We start from the raw sequence: 24446 nt of genomic DNA, 5'->3' as shown, positions 1-24446 counted from the left end.
CAAAGGGCTGGTTTGGTGCTTCCTGTAATAAAGCTGGTTTGGGGAAGGTGGAGAAGTGCCTGTGAAGGAATGGGATAGAGTTCCTCGATCACATAAAGGCCTCTTGTCCAAAAGGCAGTAAGATACTACACAAAGAGAACTGGAGTTTGAAGCTAAGGTTAAAGAAATGAGAGGAAAGTATGGAATTTGCAGGCTGGAAATGACTGACAGCTGAAGTGCTGAAACACAATCCCTTCTGCAGTGTAACTCTTGCTGTCTGTTGTGGGAGAGAGAGAAATGGACAGTGCACCCCAGTGCCTGCAGCCTGGTCCTGGCCAGAGCTGGCAGTCTGTTGGCCTCACCCCATGCCATTGCTTTGCAGGTGGCCTGGCAAGGATCCGGGGGGAATGAGAAGTTCTCCTTTGACAATGAGAACGTAAGTAGGATGGGACAGAATGTTCCCCATGAAGGATGAGTAGAGTGTACGTGCACTGGCTGGAAAAGTGTCAACTGCATTTCTGGAAAGCCCTGTTTCTCAGAAGTTTCCTGGACTTACCCTCTCCATGCAGATCCCAGTCTGCTTCCTCCCTGTAGTTGCATTTTCCTCATGCCAGGTACAGAACAAACTCAGTGTGTGGACTGACATTTTATATAAGTCATAACCCTGAAGGAGAGAGGAACAATAAAAGCAACAGCCAGAGATGGTGTTAGAGATACAGAATACAGCTGTTAGGGGGCAGCTTGACTCCTGCAGGACTGGTAGGTCCAGAACTAAAATCCCCAACCTTGAGGAAAAGCTGGCAGTCACAACAGGAAGCCAAGGACAGCTCCTTATTCATACCAGAGGGTTTGAATTTAGATTTGTGTTCAGCAGAGTTCTTTTCTACACCTCTCACTGTCAGTGTGAGTCTCTACATGGCTTTTCTGTGAGAGTGTATTCCCCTCTCACTGTCAGGTCTGCATGATCTTTAACGCTGGAGAGCTGACGCTGGTGGAATATGGAAGCAATGACATGCTGGGGTCTGTCCGCACAGAGTTTGTGAACCCTCATCTTGTCAGGTAAGGGTTACACCTGCCTGTGTAGCCAACACAGGAGTTGACTGAGGGTGAGCTCAGACATACAACCTTGGAAGTGTCCCGCTGTAGCATGCAGCCCCCAGACGCTGGGAGCTGAGTAACCCGCTTCTGACAGTGACCAGTGGTGGGTTTAGTTGTCTGGCTATTGGTTGTCAAGTTTTAGAAGCATAAGAGCCTCTTTTCCAGTGATCCATGCTTAGTGCATGGCTGTTGCTGAAGAGGGATCTCCTGTGCACATTCTCAGGCAGCTCTGCATCCCAGCTGGTCCTGATACAGCATCATCAGAGGACCTCCTCTGTCCCTCTGAAATCCCATACCCTGTTTTCTGCTTTAGGAGGAGGGTGGGTCGTGAGCTGCTCAGAGATGGAAGCGATGTAACTAATCTGCTGTTGGGGACCCCTGTTCCAGAGGGGCAGCTTCTAGGGGAAAGCCACGGATCTGAAAAATTTGTTCTCACCTGAGGCAGCTATAGGTACTGGGCAAGAGTCACAGGTCAGGGAACTGCCATAGGCTCCATGTGCTTGGGGGAACTGTAGAGAACTGTGGGAGGGACTGTGTGATTCAGATGTGAATTTTGAGAGTAGTGAAGGTAATAGTCATCATTCCCTTCAAATCACAGTGTCCGTATCAATGAGAGACGGCAGAGAGGCGTGGCGGAGAACAAGAGACTGGCTTACCTGATAGACATCAAGACTATAGCAACAGGTGACTGTAACCCTCCCTCCCCTTTATTTTGCCAGCCTTCCTGATCCCTTTGCATTTCCTGTGCCAGGCAGCATATCCCTGAAGGTCCTCTGCGTATTCCCTCTCCCTTCGCATTCCTTCTGCCTGGCAGCAGCCCACTGAACACCAGGCTGTTCTGCTTTCGGCTGTAAGGACACAGCCGTGGGTGGCTGTGGCTGTGGCCTGGACCCAGACTCTGTTCAGCGTGGTGAGCTTGCTGTGCTGCCTGCACTGCCCGTGAGGTGTGTGAGCTCACAGGCAGCGGGAGAGAGTTGCTGTTGAGAGGGCATCAAGATAAAATGTCACTGCTCTCTGGTTTTCATGTCACAGAGTGTTTGCCAGGGGTTTGGCCCTAATTAGGTCCCAGGCACCTGATTCCCACTGGACAGCATTGAATTTTCAGCACTTTGGGGTACATCAAGTACTTATACTGTTTCCTTTTCTTCCTTCCCAAGTGGACCTTGTCGGTGGCTACAGCACTGGCATGATCAGCCACGACAGCAAGATCGATTGGCTGGAGCTCAATGAAACAGGCCACAAACTGCTCTTCAGGGACAAGAAGATGAGGGTGAGGCAGGCACTTCGGGCCATGTGGCAGGATGGCGTGTCTGGGGAGAGGTAGAGACAGACATGCCCGAGTGGAGGGAGGGAGGTGAGAAACACACCTGAAGTACTCGTCATTTTTTGACTGTTCCTTTGAGAAGGATTGGCTGTGTCCAGATTGCATGAGCTGGCAGTGTTGCATGTTTGGTCTTGAGTCATAGCTAATGCTGAACTTAGTTGCTAGACATCTTGCTTCATCTCATCAGAGCTGAAAATGAAAATCATAGATCCTTCTGCTGTACGTATGTCTGTGATATTCAAAAAGTCATGTCACTCAGGGGAAGCCCCGGGTGACTAGAAGAAGGGAAACATAGTGCCCGTCTTTAAAAGGAGTGGCAAGGAGGACTCTGGGAACTACTGACATGACAGCCTTACCCCTGTGCCTGGGAAGATCATGGAACAGACCCTCCTAGAAGCTGTGCTAAGGCACATGGAGAATAGGGAGGGGATTCGGGTCAGCCAGCACAGCTTCACCAGGGGCATGTCCTGCCTGACCAACCCAGTGGCTTTCTTTGATGGACTGACTCCATCAGTGAACAAGGGAGAGGCTACAGATGTCACTCATCTGGACTTCTGTAAAGACTTTCACACGGTCCCCCACAACATCCTTCTCTCCAAACTGGAGACAGATGGATTTGATGGGTGGACCGTTAGGTGGGCAAGGAATTGAGTGAGCAGTCACATGCAGAGGGTCGTGGTCAATGACTCAGAGTCCCAAATAGCATCACTGACCAGTGGTGCCCTCAGGGGTCCCTACTGGGGCCAGTGTTATTTAATATCTTCATTAATGATGTAGACGAAGGGATTGAGTGCACCCTCAGCAGGTTTGCAGGTGACACCAAGCCGAGGGTGCAGGTGACACTCCTGAAGGACAGGGCCATCCAGAGGGACTTGGACAAGCTCCAGAACTGGGCCCATGGGAAGCTCATGAGATGTAACAAGGCCAAGTGTTGGTGCTGCACCTGGGCTTATCCCACAGGGATCATGGGCAGCAGAGAAGGGGGGGATCTGCCCCTCTGCCCCCTCAGCTGAGATCCCCCTACAGAGCTGCCTCCAGCCCTGAGGAGTAACAGCACAAGGATGTGGAGCTGCTGGAGAGAGTCCAGAGGAGGCCACAGAGATACTCAGAGAGCTAGAACACCTCTTCCGTGAGGAAAGGCTGAGAGAATTGGGATTGTTCATCCTGGAGAAGAGAAGGCTCTAGAGAGACCTCAGAGCCCATTCCAGTACCTAAAGGGACTCCAGGAGAACTGGAGAGGGACTTTGTACAAGGGCCTGGATGGACAGGACAAGGGGGAATGGCTTCCCCCTGACAGAGTGCAGGGTTAGATGGGATATTTGGAAGAAATTCTTCTCTGTGAGGGTGATGAGGCCCTGGCACAGGTTGCCCAGAGAAGCTGTGGCTGCTTCAGCCCTGAGTGTCCGAGACCAGGTTGGATGGGGCTTGGAGCAGCCTGGGATAGTGGAAGGTGTCCCTGCCCATGGCAAGGGGTTAGAACAAGATGATTTTTAAGGTTCCTTCCAACCCAAACCATTCTGGGATTCTATGATTTCTCCAACCATTTTGGTACAAACTGAAACAGGGACTTTATTGTTCTCTTTTGACAGGTGTGTCATAAGACTAGCACAGTTCTCTCTTCTTTTTCTCATCTTTGCTAGATGAGGACAGTAATGACAAGGAACAGAGACATCCTATAGGACTTCTAAGTCACAAGACATCATATATCTTTGTTATGTCATGTGTCAGGTTACACCTTCCAAACTGTCAGGTTTGTTTCTGGGCAGTATATTCTACAAACAACCAACCTCTCACCTTATTGGCAGCAGTCCTTGCAATAGGACCATGCCTGGGATGGACAGTTCAGCCCAAAACCTCAGAGGAAGACCCTTCTTGGTCCCTCAGTTTGTTTCCATGAAAGACTTAAGAGCCCATCCTCCTGTTCCAGCTCTGCAGCTGAGAAGGAACTGAAATAGCAGAAGGTGTATTCTGGTTTATATTCATCTGTACATGTCCTTACATGGACATGTAAGGGAGGCAGGATCTGAGCATTCTGCCTAAAATGCTGCAAGGCTTTAAAAAGGTCTTAATTCCTAGATAGAAATGTGTGTAAATAAGTATGGGATTTTAGGCTGCATGTCATGGAGAAGGTCTGTTTCCTGATGGGTAATGTCTGTTTTCAAGATGCCTGCTCGGATGTTCCTGCGATGTTTGTGTGAGCTGGCAGCCCAGCCATGAGCCCAGCTGATCTGTTCTCCTCTGCCCTCTCCAGCTGCAGCTCTATGACATTGAAAGCAGCACCAAGACGACCATTCTTAACTATTGCTCCTACGTGCAGTGGGTTCCGGGCAGTGACGTGGTGGTGGCTCAGAACAGAAACAGCCTCTGCATTTGGTACAACATCGATGCTCCAGAGCGAGTCACCATGTTTCCTCTGAAGGTAAAACTCTGGAGCCTTTGATTGCCTCCTGCAGTTTCTGTTTCTTCTCGCTCGCGTGTGTGGGGTTAGTCAGGGTGGTACGGCAGGAGGGAGATAGAAGAGAACAGCTAGTTTCTCCTGGACAGAACATGAGCTCATCCGTCAGCTTTGTGGCAGACATTTCTGGCAGAAGATGGAGGCAGTTAATATAGCAAGGAGTACTTCGTGGCTCAGTCTGCTCAGTGTGAGCTCATTCAGCAGAACTGTGACTGGCAGCACTGTCGTGGTGCTGCCCTCCCATCCCTGCTACCCTACGTACTTCAGGAGAACACAGGAATATTGACAGCTGATACTCTTTCCAGGGGGATATCGTAGACTTGGAACGGAATGATGGAAAGACTGAAGTGATAGTATCTGAAGGGGTGAACACTGTGTCCTACACCCTGGATGAAGGCCTCATAGAGTTTGGAACTGCTGTTGATGATGGGGATTATCACAGGTAAGGGCTACGTACACCGATGGGAATGGCAGGTAGCTCACATCACATTCCACATTCCACCTGGGAATCAGTGATTCAGAAGTGGCAGCAGTACAGCTTTCCATACAGAGCTGAACTCTAGTCTCTGAGCATGATGTTGGTGCCACTTCTGGCTATAAAGAACATCAGAGTCCTTCAGGAGTACATATTGAGCATTTACCTTCTCACAGCTTTGTGGTTTCAAACTCAGGGAGAGACTGGTCCCATAGACACTGACAGGGATTTGCTGAAGGCAGTTGTCAAGTTAATTGCAGTGATTAAGTGTGTCTCCAGAGCAGCCAGATGTGAAGTGGTGCTTGGGTACTTCTGCTGCTGCCCTTCTGGGGATGGTGGCAGTGTCATGGAAACAGCCAGGAGCTGTGCAGAGTAAAAACTGACTGTCTGAAGCAGTGATGGCAGCCACCTGGGCCTTGCTGACACTTATAGGGCTTTTAAAAGTGACCAGGGGAGAAAACTTCATGTGTTCCTAGCACTGTTACTGCTTGAGAGACTTCTTCACCAGGGACTTGCATCAGACACAACATTTTGGACTTGTCCCACACTGCTACAGCCTTCTGCTGATCATCTGCCTTAAGTACCTTAGCCCAGGTAGGGATCACCTAGGTCTCTAAATTTTCCCCTGCTCTGTCAGGCCCTGTGTTACACTGTCCTCTTCAGAACTGAGCACACCCAACTTGCTTTGTCTTCAGTGCAGCTGTGGTTAGGAAGCTCCTGTCTCAGCCTGGGGTTTTCATCAGAGAGCTCTTCTGTAACTGAAAGTCTGCAACTCTCTGTCTCAAGGGCTACTGCATTTTTGGAGACACTGGAAATGTCCACAGAGACTGAAGCCATGTGGAAGACTCTCAGCAGACTGGCTTTGGAAGCGAGACAGCTGCATATTGCAGAGAGGTACATCACATCTTCCTGGCTTAAACACTCTCTTTGCTGAATCCCTCATAGAAACCAGGGTCCAACTAAAGACATGGCTCCGTGTGTGGCCTGGAAGATGCACTGCGTTGGAGACTTGAGTGTTCTCTATGCCAGGCGATGACTTGCCCTTTCATCCCAGCCAGTAATGCCAGAACAGAGAGCGGGAAGAGATCCCTCTGTGTCAGAAATTTTTGTTGATGTATATAAAGCAGTGTATAGCAAGGCCTAAGGGAGCTGACAGAGATGGACAAACTCGAGGCATCTCTGAAGCCTGTGGAGATGAAACGTGAGCCTTGGTCATGCCCATGGATTCTGCCATGGAGCAGGGCTAGAGGGCACATCTGAACACAAGTCTTGGCAAAATCCTTCTCTTGAAGCAGGGGTACCCCACCTCTCCCTGAGTCTGCTGCCCAAGTTCTGATTTTCTTTTCTTGGACCAAAAGTGGGCAACAAAACTCAGTTACTGACTAACTTCTTTGCCCTTTACAGGTGCTTTGCAGCTCTGGGAAACATGGCAAAGGCTCGATTTCTGCATGAAACCAATGCCATTGCTGACCAGGCAGCTCAAGAGCATGTAAGTCAAACTTTTCCTGCTCTGTAGGGCCACAGTTTTCCTGAAAACACTCGCATGCACATTATCTTCTGTGTCCATGCTCCCCAGTGTCATGCTACAGACCAGTACCTGGCCATGTAGAAACTGCTGACATCCTTCATCCGTGCCTGCCAGGTCCCTCTCAGGGCTGGCCTCAGTGACTGCTCCTGGCTTGTCACTGCTGGGATTCTCAGCTGTCTTTCATTTCTGTAATGACCCAGCCCCCACCTGCAGTCCCCTCCATGTTCCATTCCAGAGCCTGTTCTTTCCCTCAGCAAACTGAGCTCACTGCTGTTTGCAGGGTGGGGATGGCACAGACCATTACCTGGTGCGGGCCCGCTTGGCCATGCTTGACAAGAACTACAAGCTGGCCGAGATGATCTTCCTGGAACAAGTGAGTAAAGAAACAAGGAGTAGAAAAGATTTAATTTATTTCTGAGCAGAGGGGTTTCTGTCCTGCTCTGTAGGAGGAACGGAAAACATTGCCTGTTTTTGCAGGGGGTTTTTTTTGCCATGAAGCAGAAGGAGGTATTCCTTTTTCTAAGGTGTAGGATTACACTGAGGTGCATGAGGAGGGTGAGGGAGGATGCATATCCATGTAAAGGAGTCTTTCTGCACATCTAACCCTTCCCACTTGGAGAGCTCCGAGGCAGTGTGTCTGCTCCTAACCTGGATTCTCTGCTTTCTGACACAGAATGCCACGGAGGAGGCCATGGACATGTACCAGGAGCTGCACATGTGGGATGAATGCATTGTGGTGGCCAAGGCCAAGGTACAGAATGTTGCTGCACTGGGCTGTGGGCTGAGCTTGCTTGGTAAATCTTCTGTTTGAGAGTCCGTTCGGGTCTGGGTTCTCTTCACCTGCCCTACCTGGCTTCTGCTTAGAAGGGCTCCAACTAGAAGGAAAGGTTGCACTGGTGTAAGTACAGACCTGGGTGAGTAGTGAGGGAGAGATGTCGCTGTTAAAGTCGGGACAGGCAGAGCAACATAGAATCTTCTTTCAAAGCAGGGACAGGAGTGCAAGAAGGCTGCAATCACCTTATTGTAACAGGTTGCAAACATTTATACTTTTCACACATCACACATGTTAACTTTCTATTGGTGCCTTCATAGATCAGGCCATACACATATCACTCTACTGTTGGTACATGTAGATCAGGCCATCAGGTCATCCACATGTCAACCTGCTATTGGTACTTTCATGTATACACACACCAGGATTGATTGCAAACTAGTAAACACAGTTTTTGTCAAGTCATCCTGACTTGCAGAAAGTACAGGAAGTCCATTTCTGTCCTCCATCTTCTTCCTTTCTGAAAGTTGCCCACATTCCTCTCCATGTTGTGTTCTCCTCTTTTCAGGGGTATACTGTAATCTGGTTTATGTCCACTGCTTCGTTGATAAATGCCAGGCTGCTGACAGGCTTGCTGTCAACCCTGACAGAGAGAAGCTACTGAAATGGTTTAGGAGTATCTGTGGCTTCAAAAAAGAACAGATAGTGCTGTGGTACACAGGCACTATCGCATTGTGGTTTCTGCTAACTGGGCAGCAAGAGGCCAGGTGCTATGACCAGGTGTGCAGAGCCTGAGGACGAGCTGGACAGCATGTCCCCTTGCCCAGGTCACCCAGTGCTGCATTTCTCCACAGGGACACCCGATGCTGGAGAAGTTGCGTCGGGGTTACTACCAGTGGCTGCTGGATACCCAGCAGGAAGAGAAGGCTGGAGAGGTCCAAGAGGGACAGGGTGACTACCTGGCAGCCATCAGCTTATATCTGCGGGCAGGGCTGCCAGCCAAAGCAGCACGGCTGGCCATGAGTAGGGATGAGCTGCTCACCAATGAGGATGTCATTGACAGGATCTCCACGGCATTGATCAGAGGGGAACTGTATGAACAGGTGAGTGGCCCTTCCCACTGGGCTTCCTTCTTTGGGGCATCAGGGACCGTACCCCATCCTCTGCACCTGTGAGACACAGGGGGACTGGAAGGCAGCAGAGCTAATTCTCTGTTGATAAATTTGCAGTTAACATTTATGAGGAAATCCTCACTGCATCCATTGTACATGGGTGAGGTCTAGAATTACTGTTATTAATCAGGAAAAAGATTGCATCTCATGGGCAACATGTCTCCAAAATATCCTCTGAGCATTAGTAATTGTCAAGGAGGCCCTTGGGAAGTTGGGAACAAACAGGAACAGAGTTGTGAATCAAACAGAAAACTTGATATCACTGTGGAAATGTCAGTGCTTCCTCATAGCAGAATAAAAAATGATGGTGTAAGGATAATCTAAATGGAAAACCTAGGGGAGGTAAACAAAGGAGGTTGAAGACTATCTATAGAGCCATAAATATCATAAAGAAGGGACATGATTATTCTCACTGTCTAATTACACCAAAAATTGGTAACTGTTTATTATTAGGTAACAGTTTTAAAACCAAAAGGTGTTTTTCCCACAGCACATAATCATGTTAATGTAAGAAAACAGTGCTGAGTCTGCCCAGTGTACAGCTCGGTATCCTGGCTGACAGGGGCCTCTGGCAGGTGCTTAAGAAAGAAAAATAAAGAACAGGGCAGACAAAATACAGGGTGGCACTTCCCCTAGTGTGCTTTCGTGGGGTCCAGCCGTTTGCAGGCTACAGTGTGCCTGAACATTTTTATTTTTATGTTCAAGAACTCCTGATAGATTTTACTTCCATGAGCTTGTCAAATTATTGCTTGAACCATCTGTACTTTTGAGTTACAGTTTTGGCTATGAGTTGAGATATATGTGATGTGAAAATAAAAGCAGTGCTTTTTACTGGCCTGTTTTATGTGTCCTGTGCAAATTACATTTCTCCAGTCTCAATTTACCTCCAGCATTTTCTGACCATTTCATTTGGACCCAAGAGAACTTAGTGCTTTTCCAAACCTGTCACCTTTTCTTAAGCCTTCAGTTGAAAGAATAACTGTGGAGCTTGTGGCTGCTGGATGCCTGGTTACCAAAAGTATAAATGGTCCAAAAGTGATTAGACGAATCATGGAGGTAGAGTCTGTCAAAAGCCATTAAATATGGTGTTGTGAGGGCATCACAACACAAACTCAGGCTTCTACTGTGCAGGCTGTCAGAGATGGACAGATATAACAGAGGAAAGGGTGCTGTATACTCACTGTTATTACAGTCTTTCTTTAGAGGTGTGCTCTTGCCACCATTCAAATGCTAAAGCCTCTGGACTGCCAGGATGTCTGTGCTGGGGTCGACTGGGAGAGAGGACAGTGGTCTCAGCACCCATGCTCTTTTCTAGAAGTTCCTTAGTCCCCATGCTCTTATTTAGTGGGGCAAGACAGAGCTGGCGGGGGAGTCTGCGTGGCAGGACTGACAAGCTCTGTTTGTGAGACTGGTAGGGTATGAAGGTGTGGGGAAGTGGTGGCTCTGGAAACTGATGGCTTGTATTTGTCGTTAGGCTGGAGACCTGTTCGAGAAGGTCAGGAACCTGCGGAAGGCTCTGGAATGCTATGGCAAGGGCAGTGCCTTCCTGAAAGGTATTGTGCTCAAAATTCCTCCCCTCCATCTCCAGCAGGAGCCTGGGTACTCTGGCCTGGTGGCAACATGAACAATTGCTCTGGAGCCCAGAGATGCCTGAATGCTCTGAAGCTTCCACCTATTGTCTCTTCACTGTGTGTATTTTCACGTAGTTGTACTTGCACACGCAGTCCGAGAACAGTGTCCTGTTCCCAAGCCTTTGACCATGCTGATTGCACCAGCATGGATTTGGTCTGGCTCTCCACAGGGTCCAGGTTGCTGGGTAACCCACTGGAGCTGGAGTGGCTTAGACAGTCACCATTCCCCTCCCTCTGTGCCCCATCCAAGGCCCATGTTTGCCCCACAGTTCTGCTTCCTTGCTGGCCTGAGGGTGACAGATCTCCTGTCCCCTTACAGCCGTGGAGCTGGCTCGCCTGGCGTTCCCCGCAGAAGTTGTGAAGCTGGAGGAGGCCTGGGGAGACCATCTGGTGCAGCAGAAACAGCTGGATGCTGCTATTAACCATTACATCGAAGCCAGGTGGGGGCAGGGGAAGGCTGTATAAGCAGCAGGATACTGGCAGGGTGTGAAGTTGATATCATTTGCCTCTATCAGCGGGGGGTTTGCCTGACTGAGCCCCCACCACGCTGCTTTGCAGTGCCCCCAGTGCTTGTGTGCAGTCTCTGCTGGCACCAGCCATGGATACCTTCCCACATCTCTTCCAAGGTCTTTCAGCCTTGATTGCTCATCGCTGCTGTCCTAGTTTGTTCATCCCCTTTAGCACTGCCACTTACTCAGATCCTTTGTGCTGCTCTGACCCAGGAAGCTGAATCAAGCAGCAGAGCATTCTGGTCTCCCAGGCAGAGCACAGCTGGAGGAGGTGGCTGCTGCCTGGCTCTAAAGAGTGATGGGTTTGATACTAGGTGCTCAGTTAAGGCCATCGAGGCAGCCTTGGGAGCCCGGCAGTGGAAGAAGGCCATCTACATTTTGGACTTGCAGGACAAACAGACAGCAGCCAAATATTACCTCAAGATTGCCCAGCACTATGCAGCTTTACAGGAGTATCAGGTGAGGCCACAGAACACAGTCACCAGTGCTCTGTGTATCCCTTGGGAATGCTGAGTGTGGTCTTTTCCTGGCAGGTTGCAGAGGAGCTGTACATCAAAGGAGGCCAGACCAAGGATGCCATTGACATGTACACACAGGCTGGGCTCTGGGAACAGGCTCACAAGGTAGAGTCAGAAGCCAAAGCTTCTGGGGACCCCACCCCACTCGGTAAAGTGTGTCTTCCGTCAGGAGGTGCTGGTGTACAAGGCACCACCACCTGATCAACCAGCACTCTTCCCAAAGGATGCATGCAGGGCCATCCAGTAGCCAGCAAGAAATCTGTTCCTAGTATTCACATCCTGACCTTCTCTGTCTCACAGCCCATGTGGGTGCACCTGTGACACAAATGACCCTCTCCAAAAGCTGGTCCTATGTGCTTTGATCACAGTGACAAGCAACTGCCCATTCTCTGCAGAGCATATAGCATGGATACCTGTTTGTCAGATGGGAAGGAAATTGGTTTTCCCCTTCTCCTTCACTGCCATACGTCAGGAAATTGCTGTGCAGCGTATTCCCTGTGTGTTCCTTTTGGCAGCTGGCAATCAAGTGTATGAGCCAGGAGGATGTGACTGTGCTGTACATAACTCAGGCCCAGGAGATGGAGAAGCAGGGCAAGTACAAAGAAGCAGAGAGGTGAGTGTCTTCCTTGGTACCTGTCTAAGACTGAGCCCTGAAAAAAATGGCTGTAGTGAGGAGGATCCCTTTCCCGGGGTAGGAGTAGAATTTGGGACTGGGGTTTGGAAAGACCGGAGGAACCCTCGACACACACAGAGACCTAAAGCTGATATTTCAGGGACTGGTTGTGTCCTTGACTGAGCCATTTGGATGTGCTTGTGTTCCCAGGCTGTACATCACTGTGAATGAACCTGATTTGGCCATCACCATGTACAAGAAGTGTAAGATGTACGATGAGATGGATTGCCTAGTAGCCAAGTACCACAAGGACTTACTTGGAGATACTCACCTGCACCTGGGCAAGGTGAGTGCATCTCATGGCAGGAGATCAGCTAGGCCAAGCCTGGGCAAGAATATCACGATCTCATTGCCTCTGACTGCAGGAGCTGGAAGCAGAGGGGCGCTTGCAGGAGGCTGAGTACCACTACCTGGAAGCCAAGGACTGGAAGGCCACAGTGAACATGTACAGAGTGAATGACATGTGGGAAGAGGCGTACAGGGTAATGATCATTCAGAGCTCCCCACCTGTGCGGGGGTCAGACTCTGGCTGCAGGATTCTGGTGGGAACTGCTTTGTGTCTCTTCACTGCAAGGTCAGAGCACTACCCAGCCTCAGCACTGCCCCAGCCCTGGAGGCCTGTGGGCCTCCTGCTCTGCAGCATTGAAGCCCAAAAGTAGGGCTTGACCCCTGGGCTCTCTGCAGCAGTGCCTTCCTCCAGGCATTGCTCTGCCCCTGACCACTGCATCCCCTTGTACCTCAGAGGTGTTGTTCTGGCTGCAGCTGCCCCCAGCACTGCTCCCCTCAGTGTGGACATGGAGTGCCAGGGTCACTTCTGCTGCCCAAACAGTGGTGTGGGCTGTGCTGAGAAGGCAGCAGCTGTTCTGCTCTGCCCTATATGCCTTTGTCTCACTCTCCCACTCACCAATCCAGTGATGGCCACAGAAGGGTTCCTCAGGAGGGAACAGATGGTTTTGGTGCTCTCTCATGCCAACAGGCATCACATGAGAGAGGCTCAGTCTGCTGAAGGTGAGAGCGATGCACTGGGCTCTTCCACTTCCTTTTTTTGGACAGGTGGCCAAGGCACATGGGGGAGCAAACTCCCATAAGCACGTGGCCTATTTATGGGCGAAGAGCCTGGGTGGAGAGGCAGCTGTGAAACTCCTCAGCAAATTCGGGCTTCTGGAAATGGCCATTGACCATGCAACGGACAGTGGGTATGCAGCTGCCTCCGCCAGCACTTCCCTGCCCTCTGCCTGACCTGAGGAAAAATGGGTGGCCCAAGATAACTCTGTTCACATGGTAGCAGCAGGGCCAGGGTATGGCATGTCTTCCCACCCCACCATACTTCCCACAGGCATTCGACTCCCTTGACACATCGCACTTCCCATCCTCATGTCAGTCTCTCAAATGCCAAGTCTGAGCTGTGCAGGCAAAAGCAGTTTGCTCCTTAACCTCAGCAGGAAGGGCCTTGTGAGAGCCTCTGAGCATGAGAGGAGTTATTCCTCATGTCACCATAAGTAACTGCCTGCCACAAGAATTTTGGCCCTGCTCTGCACTGGGCCAGGTGTCTGCCTGCATGGCCATTTCCTGCTTCTCTCCCCCAAGCCCATACATCTCTCAGCTCCTGCAAGTCTTGTCACTTCCCTTTGGGATGGAACCAAGTGCCTCGGGCGCTAAGAGCAGGTGTGAAGGAGTCGAATTTCCTCAGTGGGGACTCTAAAAGTTCCTGTTCTCTGGGCAGGAGCAGGTGGAACCCACAGTGCCCATTCACTTTGGACCCTCTCTCCTCTCCCAGTGTCTCGTGCTCTCCTCGATGTCGTGCTCTTGATGAAGGCATGACCTCAGAGCACAGAGTCCTGCCCTCACCCCATTTTCGCTTTCATTGCAGGGTCTTTGAATTTGCTTTTGAACTGGCCCGCCTCTCCATGAAGCAGAAGATGCCAGACATCCACTTAAAGTATGCCATGTTCCTAGAAGATGAGGTAATTTCTCCCCTGGAATAGGTGGGAGTTCTCTGGTTGCTCAGATAGCTGAGCAGTTGTCCCGGGACTGCTGCAGCTGGCACAGTTCTGGCTGCAGTCACTGCACATCCAAAGGGCTCCACAACCCCAGGCTCCACACACATCTTTGCTTCATAAACCCTCCCTCCCTGGTAAGTAGAGGAGGTCATGTAATTGTATCGGGACAGGAAGGGCATGCAAGCAAATTCCTTCCTTTCTCCTAGGGAAAATTTGAGGAGGCTGAAGGAGAATTTATTAAAGCTGGGAAGCCCAAGGAGGCCGTGCTGATGTATGTGTCCTTCCACATCCTGGCCTGCTGCATCTGCTCTCCCCACATGATGCCAGCCTGGATGCCTCTCCAGCGTCGGGCTGCTCCTTGTCATCCCCCTTGTTCCATCCCGTGTCGGTTCCCCCAGGTTTGTGCACAACCAGGACTGGGACGCGGCGCAGCGAGTGGCTGAGGCCCATGACCCGGACAGCGTGGCTGATGTGCTTGTTGGACAGGCACAGTTTGCCTTTGAACAGAGGGAGTTCCAGAAGGCAGAGGCCTTCCTCCTGCGAGCACAGAGACCTGAGCTGGCCATAAAGTACTACAAGGTGAGTGTAGTCTGTAGCAACATCATTGCCTTCCTCACTGGACAAGAACGTAGTTTGGATGGAGGAGTGAAATCCACCTCCCAGCTCTCCCTGTCAGCTTAATAGCCAAAGAAAAACCATTTACTCAGGGGGTTCCTAGAGGAACTTAATTCTGGCCTGAAGACTGAACCAGTGGATATCACAGCATAGCTTTGCTCTCTCACAGTTCCTAGAAGAGGTGTCCTGCCAGAATATGGGTGGTCCTCAGGGGTAGCACAAGTGGGTGCATTTGGTGTCTAAATGCCCATTCCACGGAGATAGCTGGAATGGATGAACACATTCCCCTGAGGTACTTTGGATGAGTGGATAGACATAGGTGCCATTTTGGGGGAAGAAAGAATTGGATGGTGCTGCTGTGGTTGTTTCTTCCAATAGGTTCTCTGGTGAGATGACACGAGGGGCTAGATATGTTATGTAATGCAGGAGTGTGAGGGATCCTGGTGAACTGGTGAAAACTTCTCCCCATTGTGCTTATGCAGGAGGCCGGCATGTGGAGCGAGGCCCTGCGGATCTGCAAGGAATACATGCCTAGTCGGCTGGGAGAGCTACAGGAGGAGTGTGGCAGGGAAGCTGGCAAGAAGGGCTCTGGGTAGGGAATGCTGTGGTCAGGCTGCAGGAAACAGCCAGGTAGCTCTTCCTTGTGGCCATAGTGCTGATGCCTTACAGGCTGATGGGATCCCTGATGGGAACCCTGATCCGGTTGTTTCCCTCTTGAGGGCTCTAGACTTCTCACTGCGGAGGTTTCCTCTCATCCTTTCCTCCCTGCTCTGGAGGCTTATTGCTGCCATTTAAGGTCTCCCAGATGGCCTCTTGCCACATATATATCTCCAGTGTCCTTTCCTGCCAGTGCGTCTCCCAGGGGTCCTCAGTCAGTTCTTTCCTCAGCACTGTGTGCGCTCTGCCACGTGCTCCATTCTCGTCTGAGGTCCCTGGCTTACCTGTGCCGTGCACCTCCCTGCCCATACCCTACACACTGCCTAGAGGATCTCTGGCAGCATCCCAGCCCTGCTCACAGCCTGCATTCCTCCCTGCAGCGGAACCGAAGGGCTGCTGGAGCAGGCCCGGGAGTGGGAGCAGGCTGGGGAATACGCCAGGGCAGTGGACTGCTACCTGAAGGTGCGGGATCCCAGCAACAGTGTCCTGGTGGAGAAGTGCTTGCTGAAGGTACCGTCAGGGGCTGTGATTCCCTTCACTTGCTCTGCTGCCTGGGAGCTCTCCCACAACCTGAGAGCACCTTAGAGATCCCAGTTACTGCAGGGCACAGGAGAACCTGCAGGCTGCAGTGGCTGCAGAGCTGAAAGCCTTCCTAGCTGTTTTCTTGAGCCATGATGGGCTGTGCTTACCCTGCACGGCACTGACCCCCTTGCTCTGGCACCACTGCCTGTGGCAGGCCAGTGCCTGTCTGTGTGCCCACAGCTCCCTGCACTGAAGAGCTGCACTTTATGCCTCAGCCCTTGCTAGAGGAGCACCTTCTTGTTCTGTCCCACCACTCTTTTTGTTCTTGTTCATACTTCTCACTCACATCCATGTCCTTGTACCAACTTCAACAATTATGTCCTTGTTTGATCTTCTGTGTGTGAAAGTAGCTGGGCTTTGCTTCTCTGACTTGCTGAAGTGAGCTGCCATTTCTTCTCCCCTTCTCCATAGTTCAAGTGCTTCCAACTCTCAGTCTTTTAGCTGGGACTGAGAACTTCCCAGCTTTATCCTACTCTCCCACAGCTTTTATCATTTGTGCTGCTGACAATTTCTCTTCACAGGCTGCTGAGTTGGCTGTGAAATTCTTGGGTCAGTCACAGAGCGTGGAGGTGACACGGACTGTGGCTCCTCAGCTGGTGGCCATGAAGAAATACAGCGTGGTGAGGGCTGGCTCCTGCCCCCAAACTGCTGGAGAAGTACTGACTGACATAGGAAGGGAGAGCTCTATCCAAGGGAAGGAGGCCAAGTCACATCCTGGGGTGATGGGTGGATGGCTCTATCCAGAGTTAGGCAGTGCAGAGTCTTGAAGGAGGATGAAGGAGGGGAAGGAATCAAGTCCTGGAGTAGTGTGAGAGAGGCAGGCCTTGGGAGGAGGCAGGAAGGAGAGGAGCAGGTTATCTTTTGGGAAGAGTCTTTCTGTTGTGGCTGTGTGCTGGTCTGCACCAGCTTCAGCCTGGAATGCATGGACTGTCTCCCACGGGACTGTCTCTCGCCCTCCAGGCAGCTGAACTCTACCTAAACTTGGACCTCATCCGAGAAGCTATTGATGCCTTCATTGAAGGGGAGGAATGGAGCAAAGCCAAGCATGTGGCCAAGGAGTTGGACCCCAGGTATGTCCTGAACTTTGCAAATTATGTTCTTCCTGCTCCTTCTCCCACTCCCAGATGATCCCTTGTCCTGTCTTTTCCTGTCCTGCGGTCCCCAGATTTCCTGGATTCTTCCCACAGTGGCCTTCCCAGGCTCAACAGGGCACGTTTTCCACAGCTACCCTTCTCAAGCCATTTACCATTCTGACACTTTTCTGTTGTCAGACATCCCATGAAGATTGTTATTCCCTTTTGTTCCATCCCTATCCGTATCTCCCTTTCCCTTGTCATAGTCCTGTGCATGCAATTTGTTCCGAAAGCCCTGTGATCCCTTGTTCTCCTCACACGTTATGCTGTGAAGAGCTGCCTCGGCCCTTTCCTCCCCCTTCTGCCTGTGTGCCAGCAGCCCACCAGCAAGACACAGCACAGCTGGAAGTCCTCTAGTTCCAAGGCTGAATCCAGCCTCTGCACTGATGCCAGGCACAAGGATTCTTTCTACCCACAGGTCAGAGGAGTATGTGGACCAGCGTTATAAAGAGTATTTAAAGAACCAAGGAAAGGTGGATTCGGTACGTATTTGGGATGTCTTGCAGGCAAGGGAGTGATGTCAGGACCTGTGCAGATCCTTGGGGCCTTTCTCATGGGGCTTTTGCCTGACTATGCCCACGGGTGAGAAATCTGTATGTCCCTGTGAGCCGTGGCTATTCCATACCAGACCACAGAATCACAGAACGGTTTGGCTGGGAAGGGACCTTAAAGCTCATCTCGTTCCACCTCTCTGCCATGGGCAGGGACACTTTCCACTAGACCATGTTGCTCCAGGCACACATTGCTGGGTCATGTCCAGTCTTTTGCCCAGCGATAGCCCCAAGTCCTTCTCCCCTGAGCTGCTCTCAGCCATTCTCCACCCAGGCTGTATCTGTCTGGGGGGGTGCTCTGACCCAGGTGCAACACCTTCACTTGGCCTTGTTGACCTTCATGAGGTTTGCACAGCCCACCTCTGCAGCCTGTCCAGGTCTCTCTGGATGGCAGATGGGTCACACTGGCTCTGTAAGTTCATGCTACGGAGAGGGAGGGACTGTGTGTCTGGGAGAAAAAGACACAGGTGAGCTGATGCCTGCCTGGATGTGAGTAGGAAGCCTGGCCTGCACAGTGAATTTATGGTTGCTTCTATCCCCAGCTGGTGGGAATCGATGTCATGGCTGCTCTGGATATATATGCAAAGCAGGAGCAGTGGGAGAAGTGCCTGGAAGTCGCAGCTAAGCAGGTGAGTGCCTGTGTGAGCCCTCGGGGACGGGCCCAGGGCCCTGGCACCTTGGAGCAGGGACAGCCGGAGCGGGTGGGCAGCATGGGGAGCTCAGGAAGCACCACACCACTGTCCCCATCGTGGCCAGCCAGGCTGAGTGGGGAAGCATATTGTGTTTAAATTTTGTGGTTAATGGAGCATTGGAAGAAGCTAAATGAGTTGTTTGGACTGAAAGTAATTGGTACCATGGAAACAGAGGGATCTGTAGAAGAAAGCCTTCTTTCTCCATGTTCTGGAGAGCCCTGGTGTTAGTTGGAATGAGACATCTTTGTCAGGAAAGCAAATTCGACATTTTTTCGTTTTTTCTGACCTAAAAGTAACAAAATTACCTGAGCAGGGTAATAAAAATGAAGAAAAGCAAAATTAAACGGTTTTACAGTACTCTTCCATGTCAGTAACAGAAGGAGAAAGCTCTCAATTACCAGGATCTCCTTGGAGGGATGGTTTGTATTCAGTGGTTATTGATTGGTGATTGATTGGTTAATGATTCAGTGGTTGTTGATAATGAAGATAACCAAAGGAAGGTGTTGATTTTTTGGAATGAGGTATTGGTTCAGATTGAATAACAGGGCAGCCCTGGCAATGGCATCTGCCATTAGTGGAGACACCACAGTTTATCACTTGGGCCAGCACTGATGCCTTGGAAAAGCGCTGGGATTGTCTGTGAGTGTGGTTTTATAACTTTGGTTCCAGCAACCTGAGTTTGGATTCTACTAGAACAAACTTGATTTCGCTTAGACTTGGGCTTCTCTGTGGTGCAGATGGTCCCTATTGTAATCATTGTTCTCTTGGAGGCTCCTGTACTGATATTCTGTTTATCAGGAGCCACAGGTGTTGATCTTCATCCACAAAAAATAACTGCATACTCCATTCCCTGGGAAAGGCTCTGTCAGTTTATTGTTGGCCAGTCACCCCACGGTCACGCTGAGCCCAAGGAGATGTTGGTCTGCTCGTGCCTCTTAAAAGCATTAGCACCACCCTGCTCTGTAACCAGTTCAGAATATCATCACTTTGACTCAGCTGATATACAGTGATTATACAGCAATAATGTTACATTTATCAAAACAGCTCACATACCAGACTGAATCTTTATCCCAAGCTGTGCTGCCTGGGTGTTCAACTTCTAGACATCTGCTGGGGCACTGGTCTCTCTTCTGCACAATAAACTTGCTTCCATTGCTCAGTTTTTAACAGGCACATTTTGTGCCATTTTCTTCCTTATTACTATATTTAAGCGTGTGTGAAGGAGGTCTTTCCTCGCTTGAATTTCTGTGAGGCCAAGAGCAGTCCTCAGAAGTGTCTGTGGGGTCAGTACAAGTATGAGCAGTGTTCCAAGGAGGTCTGGAGTCCTGGAGCTGTGACATCCTGTGGAAAATGGACTAGAGCGGCCTTGTAAATAACAAACATCTTCACCAAGGGTTTTAGCTAATTCTTCGCTAGACTAAGGGCTGGCTTACAGTCAGTACCCATGGTGCCACACAGTAGAGTGCTGCATCCTTCAGGTGTTTGACAGTATTTCTTTGGCAAGTGCTGAACAGCTGGAAAACAGCTGTATTTGCATGTCTGGAGGATCAGCACAGTATCAGCTAGCCAGGATTAAGGTGTCAGTAGGGTCCAAATCAAAACCCAGGTGTGCTGTGGACAGTCTGGCTCTGATTACCTGTCTTGCCCTTTGGGACTCAGGTCTGTGGGTGGGTGCACACACGGCTGAATCCGTCTCCATGGAGGAACAAGTCTTCAGTTCACGAGTCTCATGCTGCTGTTTTCTCTCTGTCTTCTCCAGAACTATAAAGTCCTGCACAAGTACGTCGCTCTGTACGCAACACACCTGATCCGGGAGGGCAGCTGGGACAAGGCCCTGCGCCTGTATGTCCACCATGGAGCCCCTGCCAACCCCCAGGTAATGAGGGCAGCACCACATCCCAGTGTGAGCTGCCCCAGTGTGCTGGGATCTGCCACCTGAGGCAGGCTCCCAGTCAGAACTGGGACTGCCAACTGTTCAGCATGTTCAAGCCACTCCATCCCTGTGGTGGATTCTTCCAGAGGGCTAAAGGCAATCTTCTGGCACAGCAGACCGCCAGCAGCAGAGGGAGTTGAGTGTTTGTGTTTGTTTTGAACATCTTGAGCACCAAGTTCAGAACAAAAGGAACCATTTGCCTCTCAGAGACCACTGGCTGCAGGAAGCATCCTTCCATCGTTCCCATTCCCTGCATTGTCCCCAGCACTCCCTACAGCCAGCAACCTGCAGGACTGCCACACCAGGAGCCATTCCCTCAGTCTGTGCCTGGCAGCAGGAGAGCTCCAGAGACACTGAGTCCTGCTCTGGCTCCTTCCACACTTCTCTCCTTTTTGTTGCAGAATTTCAACATTTACAAGCGTCTCTTTGTGGAGATGGTGAATGCCTCTGGCATGAACTGTGCCGAGGCGTACTCCAGCTGGGCTGACCTGCGGGATGTGCTCCTCAGTCTGGTGAGTGTGGCCATGGCCACCGCTGCCCTTTCAGCTCCAGCCCCTGGGGACTCCTGACGGGACAGGAAGAAGAATCGTACCGGGTGGCATGGGCAGTGTTTTTAGAACACAAGCTCAGGGGAAAGAGATGGCAGTGTGGACAGCAGGACAACAGGATCATGTGAAATGAATGTGGCTGAGCAAGAGAAGGCAGAGAAGAAGGTGACTCTGCACTCGAGGCCAAATCCTAGAAGCAGGTCTGGACATTGGCCCTTGCAGAGCTCTCTGTGTCACTGCAACATGAGAGCCTATCATGACACATCCACTTCTCATCCTACACCCATATTCACCAGGCTGCATGGGGAAAGCACAGAGCTACTGAGCCTGGAAAATACAAGTCTTCCCCATCTTCCCAGGGATGCTTAGAGCCTTCTGCTCCTCATTCCTGTCCCAGAACACCTCAGAGCTCATGATTGCCTCATCACTGTTTCTGTCCCACAAATAGCACAAAATAGACAAAATAGCTCTTGCACAGATGAAATGAGCAAATCCCCCTTTGTCCATCCAGGCTCACTCCTGCCTGCAGTGCTGGCTGTTGTTGCAGTACTGTTGACTATTCCTGGCTCCCACAGCCTCCTTCCTTCAGCATGCTGTGGGAGGCAGAGCACCCAAGGCCCGGCCCCTTTCCAGTTCTAGAGGTGCCTGGATATTTCAGTTCCCTCTCTCCCTGGGCTTTCCTGGCCTCAAGTGGATAAAGAGTGCCCTTGTGCTCTCATGCCCTCAGTTACTCTCGTTTTCTCTTCTCAGTGTGAAAACTTAGTGAAGTCCAGCGAGGCAAACACTCCGGCACACGAGGAGTTCGAGAGGATGCTGCTGATCTCCCACTACTGCGCCACCCGCTCCGCTGCGCAGGGCCTGAAACAGCTGGTGAGGCTTTGCAGTTCCTCTGCCAGGTCACCACCCTGAGTGGGGAACCCTGAGGGGATGTGCAGGTTCAGGGATATCCACAGGTTACTATTCCACTTAATGGAGCACTTACATGTATCATGGATGCATGGGAATAGGACTGCAGTGATCTGGGAGCCCTTCACCAGCAGGTGAAACTGGAGATGGTCTTCCCTGCTTATAGTGGCAACTGCCCCAGCCACTGAGGCTGAGCTGTAAACCAGGGGAAAGCTGATCCATGTGTTTGGCATGACTTGTGAGAGCAAAGGCACCATAGAAAGTTAGGGATTCACAAAAAATCTGGTCTTCCCAGGAGAGGGATTGCTTCCTCTCTGCTGTCTTGGGCTGCGAGAGCTGCTGGGCTTCACACGATCTTGAGAGCAGCTCGTCTGCCCAGGGCTTTGGCAGGTGCTGGCCCTGTGTGCTGAGCCTCTCAGGGGGCTTTGGGAGCTCACGGGCCTGGGAGGGGGGCACAAAAGGCACTGTAAGTATTTTGGAGTCTTTTGTGGACTGGGAATTGTTGTGGACCACAATATGTAGCAGCCTCCCTGCTGAAGTCTTGATCCATGTGGGATCGTGGAATTGTGCTAGAGGTCTGTATTAGTGTGGGACTGGAGCTGTGATGGAGAAGGCTGCAAAAAGGAAAGGTTGCCACAGCTAGGACCCCAGTGAAAGTCACAGGGGAGACTGGGACTTCCCCATGGCTGTATGTGTGGATGTTGGGAGTCCAGAACCATGTCAGACAGCAAGTCTGTACAGACCCTCACAGCTGTGGAATGTTGAGATGCTGCGCAGTCTGTTTGGGATCATGGAGCAGGGGTGGCCTTGACAGTTCTGGTGTGATGATGTATATCTGGCAAGCAGAAAAGTAAAATCCCCCTTTAATTCCTCATCTCCACTCCATAATTCTTACATAACTGAATACAAGAAAAAGCTTACTGAGACTGTGGCTGGAGTAGGTTTCCTGGAGAGGCTGGAGAGTCTCCATCCCTTGAGATAGTCAAAACCTGACAGGCAAGTTCCTGCCTCTGCTTTGACCAGGGCTTGGGCAGGACTTGGCAGTCACCAGCAATCCCTTCCAACCTCACCTGTTCTGTGACTCAAATGGGGGGAATTTGGGGTTGGCTTCTACTGAAAAATAGCAATGTTCATAAACAGAAGAATTTCACCCTCAGGTGACAGTCCCATGTGTTCAGTAGTGAGGGAAGTCAGGGTCAGAACTGAAGCTTTTGACCTTTGTTTGTTACCTGTAGGGCACATGTGGGTGCAGAGTCCCTGCCGTGAGTCTGGGGTGGTGTGATCTCATGAGATCCCTTACAAGCTGTTTTTTCTGTGCTGAATTGTTGTGTCTTTCCTGTCCTCTATGTTCACAGGACACCATGGCTGCCCAGCTGTCCATTTCCCTACTGCGCCACACGGATCTGCTCCCTGCAGACAAGGCTTTCTATGAGGCTGGGGTAGCTGCCAAGGTAAGAGCTACCTGCCAGCAGAGCAGAGGAGGTGGGGCACCCTGGGTTCAGAGATTCTCAGCTTTATCTTCCCAAATTCCCCCCTGATTGCACTTGCAGCCCAATAGCCAAACTCCAGCAGCTGTCCAGCCTCAGGCAGGGAGGACAGACCTCAGCCAACCGACAGGACCTGCAGAGCCAGGGGTGGACAGAGGCCCCATTACAGCTCTGTTAGTGTGGCTGTGAGACTGCTCTGGGTCACTCAAGTGTCTGACAGTCTGCCCAGGTGACACATGGCGAGGACAGCAGCATGCCCTCACAGCCTGGACCTGGCTGTGCAATAAGGGAATCATGGAATAGTTTGGGTGGGAAGGGACCTTAAAGCTCATCTCATTCCACCCTCTGCCGTGGCCAGGGACACCTTTCACTAGATTAGGTTGCTCCAAGCCTCATCCAGCCTGTCCATAATGCCTGGCTGCATTGTGTGGGACAGCCTGTGGCCACGGGGCTGGTTGTCCCAGGGATTCATTCCTCGGGGGTGGCGAGCTGGGATGTGCAGTCTCTTTGTCCATTTCCTGTGCTGCAAGTGGGATGCTGTCACACAAAGAGAGCCATGTCCTCCCCAGACGTGGCTCTGGGAGGAGAGCTGTGGCTGTGAGGATGAGCTGCCCGGTCTCACTCGGGGTTCCTCTCTGTACCAGGCAGTCAGCTGGGAGAACATGGCATTCATCTTCCTGAACCGCTTCCTGGACCTCTCAGACGTGCGTATGGTCTGCAGGGGGAGGGCTGTCCCACTGAAATGACACCAAGCAGTAGGGCCACCGCAGACCCCCAGCCTGGGCAGGGCACATCTGAGGCTCTTATGGCAGCACATTGGAGTTCATGCTGATGGAGAGCCCCAAACCCCACTCAGTGTGTGTGTGCACAGCATTGGGTACCCTCACACCACCTGTGGGAGGACCTGTCATGGAGGGCACCTGTACAGCCCTGGGCGTGCCAATGCCACCGTGCACGTGGCAGCAAAGAGCACGTTGGCCTGACAGTTTAGGCCTGAAGTCCTTATGGCTATAGGTGCTGTTACAGCTTTCAGGATGAGCTCACTTGAGTTGTTCCAAGGGAAAGAAAACTACCTGGGGGGTGGAAGCCACCACCCAGTGCCTTGGCCACTGTGATACAAGACTCGAGAGTCCCCTCAGCCCCTTCTTTGACCAGCAGGTTGGTCATCAGAAACACCAAACCCAAGGGAGCTGACAGACCTCACTGTG

General features: G+C 51.2%; 1 protein-coding gene across 1 annotated transcript in view; it reads left to right on the top strand.

Annotated features, from left to right (window-relative positions):
* IFT172 (intraflagellar transport 172) overlaps positions 1 to 24446 on the top strand; it is a 36012-nt gene that overhangs the window by 9404 nt on the left and 2162 nt on the right. Inside the window, exons 12-44 of the mRNA XM_017838815.1 lie at positions 362 to 415; positions 935 to 1038; positions 1676 to 1761; positions 2235 to 2347; positions 4653 to 4820; positions 5162 to 5298; positions 6118 to 6225; positions 6736 to 6820; positions 7140 to 7232; positions 7533 to 7610; positions 8486 to 8734; positions 10278 to 10356; positions 10754 to 10874; positions 11258 to 11402; positions 11477 to 11566; positions 11977 to 12074; positions 12285 to 12420; positions 12500 to 12616; positions 13188 to 13330; positions 14005 to 14098; positions 14341 to 14405; positions 14533 to 14713; positions 15232 to 15341; positions 15787 to 15916; positions 16510 to 16608; positions 16949 to 17058; positions 17540 to 17603; positions 18215 to 18301; positions 20124 to 20240; positions 20699 to 20809; positions 21596 to 21715; positions 23107 to 23202; positions 23883 to 23942. Of these exons, the coding sequence (XP_017694304.1) occupies positions 362 to 415; positions 935 to 1038; positions 1676 to 1761; positions 2235 to 2347; positions 4653 to 4820; positions 5162 to 5298; positions 6118 to 6225; positions 6736 to 6820; positions 7140 to 7232; positions 7533 to 7610; positions 8486 to 8734; positions 10278 to 10356; positions 10754 to 10874; positions 11258 to 11402; positions 11477 to 11566; positions 11977 to 12074; positions 12285 to 12420; positions 12500 to 12616; positions 13188 to 13330; positions 14005 to 14098; positions 14341 to 14405; positions 14533 to 14713; positions 15232 to 15341; positions 15787 to 15916; positions 16510 to 16608; positions 16949 to 17058; positions 17540 to 17603; positions 18215 to 18301; positions 20124 to 20240; positions 20699 to 20809; positions 21596 to 21715; positions 23107 to 23202; positions 23883 to 23942 (3648 nt within the window). The remainder of the gene's footprint in view (positions 1 to 361; positions 416 to 934; positions 1039 to 1675; positions 1762 to 2234; positions 2348 to 4652; positions 4821 to 5161; positions 5299 to 6117; positions 6226 to 6735; positions 6821 to 7139; positions 7233 to 7532; positions 7611 to 8485; positions 8735 to 10277; positions 10357 to 10753; positions 10875 to 11257; positions 11403 to 11476; positions 11567 to 11976; positions 12075 to 12284; positions 12421 to 12499; positions 12617 to 13187; positions 13331 to 14004; positions 14099 to 14340; positions 14406 to 14532; positions 14714 to 15231; positions 15342 to 15786; positions 15917 to 16509; positions 16609 to 16948; positions 17059 to 17539; positions 17604 to 18214; positions 18302 to 20123; positions 20241 to 20698; positions 20810 to 21595; positions 21716 to 23106; positions 23203 to 23882; positions 23943 to 24446) is intronic.

Source organism: Lepidothrix coronata, unplaced genomic scaffold, assembly GCF_001604755.1.
Source record: "Lepidothrix coronata isolate B3197 unplaced genomic scaffold, Lepidothrix_coronata-1.0 Scaffold361, whole genome shotgun sequence".
Classification (NCBI taxonomy): Eukaryota; Metazoa; Chordata; class Aves; order Passeriformes; family Pipridae; genus Lepidothrix; species Lepidothrix coronata.
Note: the sequence above shows the minus strand (reverse complement) of the source record. Positions and strands in the feature narration are given on the sequence as shown.